Genomic DNA, 15,848 nt, shown 5'->3' on the forward strand with positions numbered 1-15,848 from the left:
TCATGGATCGTGTTGCAGACTTGGGCTGATTTAATCTAAAAATGAACCTGCTTCTGCGTTCTCCACCTGCCCTGTAGCTTTAAGTCACCCAGTTTCCACTCGTGCCCCCTGAGCAGTTTTCTCTGCTTACTGCCTGCCTTCGGTGCATGCAAGCAACGCTGCGGGGGCAGGAGGCGAGCCCCATCCCTGCGTCTCAGCAGAAGCCTCATGGAAAGCTTTCTTGGCTTCTGCTCTCCTCATTTCTCCAGTGCGTGTGAGGGAAGAGCTAGGAGCTGCAGGAGCTTGGCAGCAGTGGTGGGCTTGAGCTGAACTGACACATAGGGTGCCAATAGAGTCATGAAGTATATGTGGCAGTGTGATGCATATTAAAGTGATTCAGAGGGTAATGTTTCCCTGACTATATTCTTAGTAACAGAGAGAAGGGATCTTCCCACCTTAGCTGTAGGCATGTTACAATGCCCACTGAAGAGGCTGTCAGAAGCTGCATGCAGTCCTGGCTCCAGAAGACCTCAACGCCTGGGTTTGCAAGGGCCCCGTCCCTGCTCCGTGCCGCCAGCCTGTGCCCTGCGACTGATCCATGCAGAGGCCCTGTGCTGTAAACCCACGAGCGAGCACATGCTGTCTCCAGTTCCTGGCTCTCAGTGGCATATATAAAAACATGCCCAAGAAATGACTGTGTCCCTCAGGAATAAGGAAGGACCAGCCTGGCTAAAATGAGAGGAGAAAGTTTTATACCCATGTAGTTACTAACTCTTTATTTGGAAAAACAGAACTGTTTGTCTGGTGCTTCTTGGACCTTTGGCTTAATATTAAAATGACCTTCGCACAAACCTCCTCCAGCTTCTTCCCAGAGGAGAAGGCAGAAGTTACAGTTTTCTTTCCATCAGCTCTTGCTTCAGAGCAGAGGCTTAAAAACTGGGTTGCAGCTGCCCTCTCTAGTGAGGCCACGAATGAAGCAACTACATTTTAGCTCATGAGATGTTAACCCTTTAGTCTGCAGGGTGGGTCACTAAAATGCCAGCTGGCAAGAGGTCTAGTGAGCCTCCCTGGCGTATGTCCTAAAGCAGGTGATGGGTCTTCCTTCTCACCTGCTCTTTCCAGATCTGAAAGCTCTGAAGCTCTGGCCATGGGATCACCTTCTCCTCTTCTCCCTCCCTACCTGCTAGCACAGAAGGGATGTGTTGGGGTGGGAGGGACTGGAAAGAAGGAAAAGAAGCTCTTTTCTTTTGGTATATCTACGTGGTTCCTCCAAAGCCTGCTGCCAAACATTGGCGACATCATTTTCTGCCTGTGGCCTTGCTTTGCCAACTTCCCTTTCACAGAATCACCACCTAGTCCAACCCCCTTCTCCAAGCAGGGTCAACCAGAGCAGATTGCTGATCTGATGGGATTTTGATTATTTCGAAGGGTGTATGCCCCGCCACCTTTCTGGGCAAGCCATTCCTGTGCTTGACCATCCTCAATGAAAGAAGTTTGGTTTCATGTTTAAATGGAATTTCTGGTATTTCGCTACCACCACCAGCACACCCTCGTCTGAGCTGGGCCAGGGGTTCCTGCCTTCAGGTACCTGCTCAGAGAAGGAAGGATTGCCTTCCTGCGTGTGCTGTTTCTGGGATGCTACATTTGTTCCCATGTCACCTAGCTACTCTCATCTCTTCCAAGAAGAAGGAAGTAGCAATATCTCCTCTTGGTTTCCAATAGATGTAAAAGTCTGCTCACATGCTTCTTACAGGCATGTGAAGTCGTATGTGCAAAACCTAATTTGAAACACAAGCTCATCTATTTAGCATGTGCTTTACAGTCTCTGATGATGGTGTTCTGGACCACCTTTGCGCTTTGCTGCCAATGTGAATGAAGGCATCTTGAGATTGTGCCCTACCTTTTCTGCAAGTTGCTTCTTAACCTGGTAAGAATACTATTATCATATGGCCTCCAAAGCCCCAGAACACAAATGCCTGGGCTGCTGTTAACAAACACGGCGAGAGCTTTCCTGTGTATTCTCCTGGGAGGGTTTGATCATCGAAGTTACTTTTGTTATACCCAATTCCACTAAATACATCTTCAATTTTCCTGTCTCTACATCAAACGTTACATGTTAAGGAGCCTAGAATAACAGCTGCTGCCACTCATGTTAACTGAGAGGAGCACAAGATACTGAAGTGTCTAGTTTCTCATCACTTACGGGATGGATAAAAGTATCTGTTGTACTGACTAGTCCATCAAATATGAATGATGCAGATAGAGTGGCTGTTTACACACAGTCATCTATTTTAGTTAAATTGAAAACACACACAGGGGAGTGTTTCAGCTTTGTGGATAGAAAACACGGGAAACATTTGTTTTTCTGTTTCGTCTTTTCCGTTTGCCAGTGACAATTAGCTCTCAGGGGTGCCCAGTCTGCGGCGAGGAGAGGATGAGCTCTCTTCTTCTAGGATGAAGATCCAAATTTCATTAGTTATCCAACCAAATCTCATGAAATTGAGGATGAGGTGCTTGCCTCCCTTTATCATTCTAATTTTACCCGAATACTCAACTATCTTGTACAGTGTTAACATAAGCATTTACAAAGCCGGTCCCTCTGGAGGATGACAGCAATTGTTTTGCTTAATGTTTAATGGCTTCCTCTCCCTCTGGACTCCGTGCCAGTGCATATTGTAATGAACAAGCTCTGGAAGAATATTATAGCCTCACTTCATCTATTAGGACACTTTACATAGAAATTTATTTTGCACAACTATGAATTATATAAACACACAAATTAGAGATACATACGCAATAACTGCTTGCAGAGAGCATTGTCTGCAGCAAACTCATTAGGAGAATGAATTACTCTGTAGAAAATCGCTTAACCTTTGTGGATTTCCTGGTACTGTGTTTATTAATGCCCTTGCTTTGTTTTGAAGTAATAATACGTCTGTGTTATCTGAAAGCATGCTCCAGATTTGAAAATTAACGTACAGCATTAAGGTTTCCTCTGAACATATTAATTATATAGAAAGCAAAAAGTGAGGTCTCGTTCTGCTCTCCCACATCCGTCTATACAAGGGTATGGATGTGTCCCCGTGTGCAAAGACTTTAGAAACCAGAACCAAATGATACAGGGCTAAACTCCTTCGGGAGAGAAAAAGAAGAAAAACAAAGGGCTTTGGTTTCTATGGGCAAATGTTGATTACAAGCGGAAAGCTTCACTGAATAGCTTTTATCAGGATTTGTCTGCAGGGCTCAGTGGCTAACGTTTTGCTGTGGAAAATATTTCTCCAACAGCAAATGGAGATGAGGGAAAAGAGCAGACTAACTTTTTGGCAAAAGGTCTACTTCAGTTAGAAAAACAATGCTCAACATGCACATGTTTCTGTCAGGAAGACCGCTAGCAGGAATACGGCCACTCTAGTGATTTTGCAAGTAGTAAAAACAGGATGCATCAGGAATAGCACGCTCGGTACAGAGTAACCCACGCAGAAATGCGCTGCCGCAGGAAGCCATGTGTGTGTGGAGACCTGCAGCAGCAGGTATTTTCAGTGGCAAAGCATCGCTGAAGCTTTATATAGTATTTTTGCGATAACAAAAGCTGGCAATTAGTCACTGAAAATTCCAAGTGACCTTGGTAACCTGACTTCCGACTCGTTCTGTGGCAAGACAGTGGCCTGTCCTGTTTATTGGGAGAGCTGTGACCCGGGTAACTGAGGAAAAGCTGTTGCAGGTGTGTATCAGGGTGACTCACTTGCCATCATGCTGCTGACTGCATGGACATACGGGACTACGCAATGAAGGCAATGGAAAACTTTGGTTCAGTAGGTTTTAAGTCTGTGGCCTTATTTCAGGGACATACCAATGGAAATGAAAGCAGACAGTGACTCTGATGCATATTGGAGCAGACTGACGTTCCTTGAATCCGTTGTATTTGGGATTTGTGGGGTTTGCTACTGCTACTGTGGCACAGAGTTGCTTCTACCTTTGCTGGAAAAATACATGTCATTGTATGCATGCTACATCATGCTTGTATCTTATATAGCTGTAATTATAACCCTGCGGAGTAAGTCAGTAGAGAGCAAAGGTTATTGACTTCCACTGCTGTGTTCCAGGTGATATTAATACAAATAGAATAAAACTTTGGCCTTGAGGGAAAGCTTCAGCAAAAGGCTACTTGGAAAAATTAAACCTATCGTACAAGGTGTGTCATCCTGAAATGAATTGACAAGCAATATTAACCTGACTGACACTCCAGCCTCCTTACAGGTCCGAAGCCCTGGCACTGACTGAAAAGGCTGGCGTCGGGGGGGGGAGTGGGGTGGGACTGGTCATGAAGGCGAGTATGCTCCAGCTGGCAACATTGCAGAGTCTTGCAATTACTTAACTGTAGAGTAAGAAGAAAAAAAATCCAATTTTTGCTGCTTCTGCGCATCAGCATCATCTACTGCTTTACCCCTTACATGTTGTGAATTTGGTATGGAATAGTTGCCGGCAGGGGAAGGAGGGCTGGGTACGGAGGGTGTTGCAGATACTGCCAGTAAGTAAAGAGAAGACCTGGAAGGGGGCAGGGGGAGGAATCAAGGTGATGGAGAGAGGAAGATCTGAATTCCTACAACCTCTGTGCTCTGGTGTTTCACTTCCACCTTAGAAAAGGAAGCAGCTTGTAAGAAACTGCTAATTTAGATAGGTTATGGATCAACAGCCTTCAGTCTCCTATGAATTATGTGAATGTTCTTATTTATTGCTGGAGGTTATAACAGGTTAACCCTGCGTATCAGGATTGTAAGATTTCTCAAGAGCAATACAAAGTGTTTCACACATGGGCTGAACAACTGAAGTGTCTAGCCTGTAGAAGCTCCTGATCCAAATGCTGTCATTTGCAAAGACAAATGAAGCAAGGTTACTTATTTCTGGTGGAGACTTACAAGAAGAACATACCTTGTACCTATTTAGATTTCTCTCCTATAAGGGGACAGGGAGAAGAAGACGATACTAAAGTAAGTTAGTGGTATCCTTTTCTGTAGTCATCCTTTTCTGCAAGAAAAACCAATTAATTTTAGAACTGTTCTTTCTAGTGAAACCAAAACAGCTCCGATCTTGAAGCTGTCTTCGCTGTCCTGGAGCTAAAGTACAATGATTTCTAAGTTGAAACTAAAACATAACTTCATGTATCTTATCAGCATTATCTGATCACAAATGAGTATTTCCTAACTATAACAGCGAAGTTCAACTCTTGAACAAAAATGCTTCCCGGATACTGAGCATCTCTTTATTTTAGTTTTTGCGTAATGAAGTTATGGGACCCACTGTATGTGGATCAACGTTTCTATTTTCATAGTAGGTTGGTAACAACATCTTTATTTCGTGGGATGATTGGAAGCACAGCTGCTTAGTTAGCATTCTGGTTTCCCTGGTATAGTTATCAACATGAGTGAAAATGAGCATACACGGATTTGAGAAAGTGGACAGACTGTCAAATCCATTGATCGAATGTTCAGAGAGATAAAAGTTGAAGAATTTTTCAACACTGTAAGACAGCTGTTAGTCTCTAATTCAACAGTGAATGGTGAGCCCTATAAGGTGAACCTTCTAGCTGTTCTTTTGCAAAACATGTATGCTCCTTGTTTTTACAGATGTTTGGGGTTTTTTGTTTTTTTCTTAAAGCTCTTCAACATAAGAACGTTCTCATCTTCCATCTCCCTCTCCCAAATGCAATCATCTGTGTGCTGATTGACCTAAGTGATCACCATGGTTTCCAATTCAATTCAGGTCCCCAAAGAGGACATTTAATTAAGAAGCTCTAATAGAATCTAGGAGAAAACTTCTAAGTCCCCAGTCTTCAGGCCGTGAGCTACAGATCCCAGGGGTGTCTATGGCCAACTAGTACGAGACCCTAAGCGTGTCCTTTCTGGAAAGGTCATATCCTATGCAGAAATCTTCATAAGTGAATCTTACAGGTGTAGACATCCCCTGCAAAATCCCTAGGGATCACAAAAAGTTGAAAAGCTCTGCAGTAGGCTGCTGTTGAGCACTGGGTAGTGACCGAGAGAGTGGTGAGTTGGAAGCAGGCACACACAGAAATGTCTGTGCATGAAGCTCTAACTAGAGTTTGTGTAAGGTACTCAGCCTAGCTCAAAGCCCGCTCAAGCACCGCCGCAGCACAGGGAAGCTCTGCCGATGCTGCAGGTGCTGCTACTACAGGACTTTGCTAGTGCTTTGCTATATGTAAAAGCACACTTGTTTTGGTAGCAAGACCCACAATATTTAAGAACTGGTTTTTACCCAGAGTGCGTTTGAGCCAGCCACAGACTTTAATCAGCATCACCTGAATTGCAGATGTGTACATGGGTGGGATTTCCAAAAATATTTGGGATCGGTCTGTATTTATTTCAGTGGGGACAATCCCACCTTGTGTGTGCGCACGTGTGGCGCAGTGTATGCTGATGTTTACTCAGCAGCTTGTACTAATCTCCAGGAAACAACTCGTGCTTGCTGGACGGTGGATGCAATGTTTGGTAATGTTGTGCAGAAGCACTTGGGAATGCTTTCACACCAGGAACTCCAGCATTAGCCACGTATGAGAACAAAAAGTGGGACTGAAAAACACTTCTAAACTCTTTCAAGCATAGTATTTGCTGAAAAGCAACGTTCCAGAAAACTGGAGACACATATAAACTTGAGATAACTTTGGTGAATAGTTCTTGGCTGGAAGACAAAAAGGAAAATTTAAATGTTCTGTGTAGATTGTTTCAGGATTAAACATCTTGAATTTTTGTTTCAAAATGCTCTCCCTTCTGGCAATTCTCTCAAAACTTCTGGTCATATAAATCTGAGTTATTGAAGATACTACTTGAGGACTCCTGTCAGAACAATATTTTGTTTAATTGGAAGGTTTTTTAAGCTCTTTATTTAGTTGAAAATCTCTGAAGTTTTCCTTTGGAATGTAGCTTGAAACAAATTTTTTTTTTCAGCTTATTACTTCTCGGTTAGCTGGCTGAACAGAAAGCGCTTTGCAAGTACCCAAGAGGGGACGATGGGAAAAACAGAAGTAACTCATAAATAAAAGCTTTGGTTGTGATAACTCATCCCCTTGATGCAGCAGCACTCCAAGGCCAGACCTGGACCACTTGTACAGAGGTCCCTGCACCTTCCTGGACCTTGTGGTTGCACCAACACGTGCCTAATGTGGGCAACTCTGCTGATTTATAGAAGTCATATATATTGCATTAATATAATGAGTGAGTGCAAACTTGCCTTAGCTCCCCCTCCACAGAAGAAACCTGGAGAAGGCAGAGCAGAAGCCCTGTGTGGGGTCTGAAGGGGGACCGTGCCGTGCTGCGTTACTGTGACTAGGGCATTGTAGGGAGCCAGTACTGCCCTGGGACTGCAGAAAGGAACAAAACCCGAGTCATAGCAATTTAACTGGTTCTGCACAGAAAAACACCCCTCTCTCGGCTCAACTCCTGGCAGACTTGGTTTTCCATCTGGTGAAAAAAATGGGGATGAAATGCCCCCCTTGCTACCCTTCAAAAAACACTTCCGTATCCTCCAAGGAGATTTAAGAGCAGCATCATTATAACTGGGAAATGAATTGCTCGCTTGCTGGATTTAGCAGCTTCCTGTTTTGGAAACCTGAGATATCATCTCAAATTTCTGTTTGTTGTCAGCCTAGAAGAAGAGACTCCAAGGCTGCAAAGCCTCTGGTGAGGCAGCGCTTCATTTGCTAATTGTCTCTGCCAGACAATGCCATTTACACTGAGCACAAAATCACCTCTAACCTCCACTGACCAGAAAATGGTTACATCCTTGAACTCCCATCCTTCTGGAACAGCACCCGGCATTGCAAACTCGGGCTGCATATGTCAGCTCCTCTCACAGGACAACAAAATACAGGAATGCTTATTGCTGATTAATTTACAAACATCCCCCTTTCCAGACCTAATTACGATATCGTAAGCAACTGTATTATAAAAAAGATGTCTGATTTGTCATACGTAATGTAATGAATCTTTTGCTTCGAGGACCGTGCTATCCTTTGAAAGGCAATGAGAGCTGGGCGCAGGACTAGCATCTGCTGTAAGCACGCTGTGGAAGGGTCTGGGCCCCGGGCTCTCAGGCTGGATTGGGGTCTCCGGCTGTGGCACAGGGTAGAGGCAGAATTAAGGTTCAGGGGGGCCTTTGCAGTCAGAAGGCTGGCGAGGGGCTGCTTTGCACTTGCTTTTACTCTCACAGCCTGGGTTTTTTGCATGTTTCTGTCAGAAAAGCCAGTGAAGCTGAGGTTTGCCTCTGTGAGAGCTTTTCAGTAAGGAAAATGTCTCCTATTTTACAGTTTTCATTGCTCTTTTGCTTTTTTAGGACATGTTACAATGCTTGCCGTTTTTGCTGTATAAAATTCAGATGTTCTGTCTACCTGCTTCTCTTCCTCCACCAGCCAGCTGATCACAGCGGCTACACCAGTTCTAAATGGGGTCAGATCTGAGAATGGCAGCTCTGCACATTCAGGGGAATGACCTATAAGGGTTTTTTCCTCCATAATGCAACACTTGCCTAACTTGGAGCACTGAGAAATCCTTTGGATCTTGCTCTTCAGTTGGTGGACCTGTGGGGACATTTTTGGCTGTGAGATGTTGCTCTTTGTTTTGGAGACAACACAGCAGAGGAAACTGGCTCGACAGCCACAGCTCGGTTAAATGCTATTAGTGACTGCTAATGGCAACAGAATAAGCCAGTGATACCTAGGTCTACTTTCTCTACCACCAGTCTTTAAAGATCAGTAGGCTACGTGTATTTTTTTTCCTTGTTCCAAAGACTGGTTCAGGCACATCTGACTGGGATGTGACATCTCCCGAGAGATGTGGTTAAAGACAAAGTCAACTTTGCTGCTTTGGTGGCTCCACAAAAACCTGACAGCCAGAGACTGTCGTGGAAGTGAGTATCTGGGCAGCAGGAACGCTTCTCATCTCTTCCCTTGCTGTTTATGGGACTGCTAAATATCTGGGCTTCACACGAGGTAGGAATATACTGTATGTTTCTAAGTTGGTTTTTCCCATTCTGCAGCAGAAAGAGAGAAGCTGAGGTATGAATCAATAATTAAAAAATATATATTAAATTATTAAAAATTATGAAATAATTCTTAATGACCTTTCAAGAGTATCATGTCAAAATTACCACTGAAATATAACTTGGTTCTCTGCAAGAGAAGAAGCGATTTTGAATTAAAGGTGGAGAGTACCCAAACCATCTGGAGCTCCTCCCAGCAAAAATGAGGGGCCAAAAGGCTTATTTCTTCCCATTTAAGCAGAAAGGGAATATTAAACACTTGTGTGATGCAGAACAGGCAATGTGCTGGCATTAGGATGGAAGCAAAGATGGTGGTGTCCCTCAGAGGGGACTGAACAACGAAATTCTCCAGTTTTCATTGGGGTTCAGTTGTACACCTCCAGTTGGGCTCCTGCTTGGAGGGGCCATGGCAGCCTTCTCCCTCCCTCTGCCCCCACAGAAACCCCACACCACTGTTTCGCTTCCACTCTGTATCGTGGGAAAGAGGGGGAAAAAGTCAGAGCTCGTATTTTGTTCGCTTTGATTTCCAGTTTTTAAGACTTTGTACTAACAGCTGAAGGACTTAATTCTGTTATTGCCGCAGAGGAACCTCGTTCCGCTTGAGTTATACTGAATACACTTGTAAACCAAAGTAGCCACAGTTATGAAGAAACGCTCTTCAAAAACCCTGTACTTAATCTCATTTGAGTATGAAACTAAGGGGCTGGCTTTTTAAGAAGGCCCTCTTGAAGCTTGCCCAAAAGATTAATGTGTAAATGCGGAGAATGCTCTGGAAGCTCTTGAATGGAGACATTTAATTTCCAAATAACCACAGGAGTAACTGTTTGTAGCAAAAAGATGATTAATGGCATTGTGGCCAAAATAAGGTGAGTCCCTAAACTTGACAGCATAGTATTTGCACATTACCTCGATGTTAGAGTTTCTCACACTACCTTTGTTTATTTTTACTGGAAGAAGCACAAGAAAAGCATGATGCTCGCTTAAATCTCCGTAAATCCAAACATCTGAAGCTACATTACTCCTTTTTCCTGGCTCTGTTCCTCTCTGAAAGCATGCCACTTGCATGCTCACTCTCGTTTTTTCCCATGAACTACAGGGTGTAGGCCAAAATACCCTTTGCAACTGGTAACTTGCTAGGCACACTAGGTTCCAGTTAATATAACAAATGGTCATTTCATAATGCTTGAAATATCTGTGGCATGAATATATTAAAAGTTCTGAAACTGGCAGGAAATATGAGGAGCATTTTTTGTTTTCCACAGGGTCAATTTTATTCATCTGGTGAAAACATCTTACAATGACAAAAAAAGTTAAGCTACACGGAAAACCGATTCTGACAACCGTGTTAACAGTATTCAAGTGGCGGGTAGGAAACCCTCGTACATGCAAAAGCTGAGCACCGCTCTGTGCACCGGCTCGAGGAGGTTCTTACTTGTCTCATCATGGGCTGCTCTGCAACGCTGCGGTGTCGCGTCCCTATCAGTGGTTTTAGCTACAGACTGGCATGTGTTTCTGTGGGGAAACGAGCTGGATCTTTTAGCATCCAGTTACTTGGGAACCTGCCCTGGTTTGCTGGAGCTGAAGGTGTGAGCCAGTTCATCAACGGCAAAGTCGTAGGAACCATCTCGGCAGCCGCTGGGTCAGTGGTTACCTCCCCTCCTGCCAACATCACCGAACTGATGGATGTTTCAGCTTCTCATTTCTAAGAAAATACCTCTTTATCTGACCACGCACTGACACCCTGCAGCACTGAACAACAACTTAACAGCAGGGAGACCATCGCCTGGCGCCAGGCTGAGGGAACAGTCAGGGGGCTGGTTACACCAGCGGGAGCGAGGGGGTGCTGGCCAACAAGAGCGGGCAGCTGGTGGCAGCTGCCACCTCGCAGGTGGGAGCAGGCACCAGGGCGGTGCTGAAGGGCACCCAGACGGGCACTGCAGTTGTCCCTTTGGGCACAGAGCAGCTCTCCTTAGCCAAATATGTGACAGGCTGGGGGAGGGAGAGACGTCTCAGCTACACATGCTCGTTGCATAATTGTCAAATATGCTTGTAATACAATTCCGTCAGAGGCAATTATCGCTGCAGTGCGGTTGCTCTGGGAAGCCTTCCTCTCCTAGGCCGAATTGCAACTATCAAATCTCTGTTGGTTTGGCTGAAAAAAGATCATGGCAGTGATGTCTTTTCGCTAAAAAGGATTGTTTCCCACTCTGCTGTCGTTAAAGCGAAATATAAACTAGCCAAACTCTGTCTTCACCAAGACTCTCTGAAAATGGAACATTTGTTGGATAAAATAACTGTAATTCAAACTGCAGCAGTCAGTGCTGGGCCTACTTTGGTACCCAGCCAGTGAATTCTAAAGTAAACACCCTCCAGGACTGTTCTCCATTTGGATTTATTAGTCATTACCAAGAAAAGATAATTAGCACTTCTGAAGCATTGTGATAATCAGTAGCATGAACTGTTACCAATAGAAACGGACTGGGGTACTTGTGCAGCGCAGGAATATGGCAGCTCTGCTGTACTCCCTGTACAGAATGAGTACACCGGTGGGCAGATCCTCAGCTGGAGGAAACGCTCATAAATACCAACAACTCCAGTGGAGCTAATGACAGTTTACATGGGGTAAGGCAGGGAGGGGGGGGTTGTTCCCTGCCCTGTTGGGCTTCTCCTTCTGTTACCCTGGAGGCAAAGTCATTTTGTTACAATATACAAACCTTCTTGTCGGTCAAAGGCAATGGCAAATACTACTCCTTTACTGCGCAACAGAAACACAGGAGATGATAATTATTTTTCTTTTGTATGCACTCTGCCAACACAAAGGAAAGTAACCTTGTGGTGGAACGAGAGGAACCTGGGTGTACCTGGATCCTCTAAACAACGATGCCTTTTTTCTCTTCCTCTTTCTAAACTAATGAGAAGACTCTGTTGGACTCAAGTCAGTGCTAAAACTCACAGAATTGGTATTTCACTTAATGTTTCCCAAACTTCCATTACTCATGATCATCTGTAACAATCATATGAGGGATGGGATGTAAATCTTTTGTTCTTAGTCTCAAACCCTGAGCATTAAGCATGCCAGGCTCCCTGCTATACAAAGAAGTATTACTTACTGAGCTCAGGGAAGTAGGGTCTGTTAGATTTATCAACGTTGCTATCTAAATAAATACTACAATGCCTAGGCTTGTCTGCAGTAGTCGTGTTTTTCTGTACCTGGAAGTATGAACAGAGTCCATGCTGAAGAACAGAGGTAGCATGTAAGCTTGGGAAAGCTTCTGTTTTGGTGAGCACTAGTAACAAATGTAGCTAGAGGATTTACCTCAAAAATACTTGCAAGTCTGCAACAACCGCCCTCTTTCCTGCACTGTACAGAGCATTTCAGGCCAATATAACACCCCTCCAGCCAACGGGTGCTTCATATCCTCTGGGAAGCACGCAGCAAATCTCAGGATTGAGTCCAGTATGCATGCAAAGTATTTTGTCTGCAATTGATGTAGGGGCTGTGGTGTGCTGCGCTGGTAGAGGGTACCTGACCCGTGTAATTCCTATTGATGCTGATGGCACTTAGTCGTGTACGTCTTCCTTGCCACACCTGGAGCAGAGGCTCTTAGGACTGCAATTCGAATGCCAGTAACACCCGTTAGTGCACACGACAAATACGGGACCACCCTGGCAACATCTGCCTGGCTGATGCACTCAAAGTACTCGTGCACGTTTACACCTCTCTGAGGAAGATGACTGCTGTGGCAAGTCTGATTGTTGCCGAGATGAAGTTCGCCTGATGGCAACAGACGTGATGTGCTGGTGGCTGTTTACAAGCTATGCATGCAGAAGTAAACGAGCCTGTGAGTGTTTGCTTCTCAGCCGCTGCTGGGAAACAGGCACCCTCCTGCCAGGTCAGAGACCAGCTACCTTACAGACCTCTTAAAGCAGTTCCTCAGTCGCAGCGGTGGATGCATAGCTTGTACTCAAATGGCTGTCCGGTACGCAGAAGTTGCTATGGCAGCGCTTTACAGATACACATTGCACAAGGAAGCAGTGATGTTGGACCAGACTGACTCTTTTTTAGGTCTTACACAGAAGGCTCGCTCCCACCCTGGGAACTGTGGAGCAGAACAAATATTGGAATATAATACCTATCTATATATATCTACTTAACTCTATTGTCAGATTGCATCTGACTGTGGAATTGGGTTTAAAACACCTGGGTAACAATTTACATATTATGTCAACAACAACCTCTCTCCCCCTCCCCTTCCCCCTTTCCCACCTGCAGTGCAGAGCAAGCCAACTTCCTAGCACCCTTCACAGCAAAATGGGTCTCTGCTGCATCTTTCTGTATTCATGAAACTCATTTAATTCTGGTACTTTAACACCTACTCCTTCCTCTGCTGCTGGTGCTACTGCAAATGAGAAATGCGGCCGGGTAACACTGTCTCCTTGGAAACCTGCCTCTGGCCTAAAAAGCCGGGTTTGGTGCCTGTGTGGCACTGGAAAGCCAGAGACCTCATGGGCTGAGCACCTTTCAGGCTGGGCTGCTTTCACTCCAGATCCCTTGGTGAACAGAGGAATAAGCTGGGCTATTGCACCAGCAAGATTTAATGGAAACAAAATAATATATTGGCCTGGGAGTGCAACAGGCTGCTGAGAGAAACCTGAGGGCGGTGTACTTCGGAGGGGAGGCAGGAGCTGAAGCTGCCCGGGGGCAGGAGCTCTGCAATGGCGTGGCCTGGGAGCAGCACGGGGGGCCCACGTCTCGATTAGCCTGCAGATTTCCAAATAATTGTAAACAACGCTGACTTCAAGTCTGCTGCCAGAGCCTCAGGCTCTTTAAGAAATAACCCCTACTCATTTATTGCCTGAGGATATTATTATTTCCGGAATGAACTAGTTGCGGATCACAATACTGGGCAGAATTATAGTACAAAGTGTGTTTTAGTGCAAACCTACTTAGGAAATAGTCACAAATCTTTGGACAGAAATGGGCACAGAGCTCCAACCTTTTGTGTAGAAAAGTGCCCGCAGCTCATTTCTGCATCATCTTCAACTTGGGACTGGTCTGGACGGGGCTGACTCTCGTGTGTCGTGTGGCAGCACGGTACAGCTCTACCTCGCTGCCGCGGCCCCGAGGAGGTCAAGCACAGCTAAGGAGCAGCTTAGCAGGGGGTATGCCAGCTGCGTCCCCTGCCCCGGCCGTGCCAGCCGTGGGGAGGCTGCGCAGATTAGGAGCTCTTCAGATGGCTCTGAAGAGATCACTCTTACATTTGATACGATACGCAAAACGATCCTGCTCCACTGAAGGCTCAACTCCGTACCTCTAATGTGGAATTTCTACAGACAATCCAAATATTTGGTTTTAAGAAAGAAGTAAATCGTATATACACATACTGCCTTCAGCATACTTTCTCTTAAAAGACTGCTGCCATCTTTTATATAATGAAAAGATGGATCATGTTTTGTGCCAGGAATGGTAATGCAGTAAAGCACAGAGTTCAGTCACTATATACTGATAATCACTATATTCCTCACTAAAAGTGATGCAATAGGTGATTAATAAGAATGAAGCTCAGACTTTATAATTAGCTACTTCATGTAAGCCCTTTCAATAAATATGTAATTGGAGATGCATATATGTTTCTAATACTAGTTCAAGTGTGAACTGATTTGGTCTTTGGTCTTTCTGCTTTTGTGAATCATACTGCAATAGCAGCTCTTAAAAAAAAAGTATTTTTAATTTAAATTGGTCTAGGCAAACGCCACACCAAATATAGTGAGCATGTGCAGTATATAAGAGCAAGGCAGGAAAAAGGATTATCAAAATAGCTGAAATAATTTTGTAAACTGCATATACTGCATGTCTATATGGTTTAATTGTCATTCCTATCCTGTCAGATCTGTGTGGAGGCAGCCACATGCTTAAGCACAACTTGGTCAAGTTAGTTGGTGCATTTACTCCTATTTAGAGCAGGTCTGGGCTTTAATTCAGGGCTCGGGTTTTTTATCTTTAATGAAAATTGAAAGGTGCAAATGCTTACAACAGCTGTACCCTAGCATGATCTATTCTACAGACAGTCACCTCAAACCAACACTTTGATATAAGCCTTGCTATTAACTTGAACAGGAGGTGAGCCAGGCACCTGTGAAGAAGAAGGCATTCTCTATTTCTGCCTGTTGCAAATTCTTCTACAGTTAGGCTTGTCTCAGCTAAGGGTGTAGACCTGAGCCCCGTCCTGGAATTATTTTGCCCAGTTCCAGGTTACAATGGCACTTTTCTGTTGGGCTTTTTCTTTGTTTATTTGGTTGGTTTTGGTGTCTGTCCATGGAATGAAGGTGCTTAGCTGCAGGGCAAAGCTTCAGAGCTCCCTGGGTATGACAGTGAACGGGATGACAGGGCTGCTGGATTCGAGGTCCAGAGCGGTGAGGAAGCATTCGATGGCTGCTTCGTTTTTCCCCTGAGCTTGCAAGACCTCTCCGAGGCTGTTCCAGGCCCTGTGACTGGTGGTCTGGATCCGGATGGCATCTCTGAGGACTTTCTGGGCCAGGTCCCTCCGCCCAAGTCTGCTCAGCACCAGGCCCTGTCAACAAAGAAATGATGAGCAGTTAACAACGGCACAAAACAGAGGAAGAAATGGAGCGCTCCGAGCTCCCAGCAAGCTGGGCAGACGTATGAGTGCAGGCGCACGAGTCCTATGAGGGGGGATCTCCACCTGTTTCTGGAGAAGACTATTAATCAGCTGTTAAGTTCTGCTTTTTTTGATTGTAATGCGTAATTTAAAAAAACAATTGTGAAAATAATTTTTTTTAAGCAGAGACTGATTCAG

The 15,848-nt window shown here is 44.8% G+C and overlaps 1 protein-coding gene across 5 annotated transcripts in view; it reads right to left on the reverse strand.

The window, feature by feature from the left end:
• Nucleotides 1-10,293: 10,293 nt before the first annotated feature.
• The window catches only part of TTC7A (tetratricopeptide repeat domain 7A), a 181,143-nt gene continuing 175,588 nt past the window's right edge, over nt 10,294-15,848 (reverse strand). For all 5 annotated transcript variants that reach the window (XM_072856744.1, XM_072856741.1, XM_072856742.1 and 2 more), the window contains one exon: nt 10,294-15,602. In XM_072856744.1, coding sequence (XP_072712845.1) covers nt 15,381-15,602 — 222 coding nt within the window. In that variant the 3' untranslated portion in view covers nt 10,294-15,380. The remainder of the gene's footprint in view (nt 15,603-15,848) is intronic.

The sequence above is a fragment of the Ciconia boyciana genome, chromosome 3 (genome assembly GCF_034638445.1).
Source record: "Ciconia boyciana chromosome 3, ASM3463844v1, whole genome shotgun sequence".
Lineage (NCBI taxonomy): Eukaryota > Metazoa > Chordata > Aves > Ciconiiformes > Ciconiidae > Ciconia > Ciconia boyciana.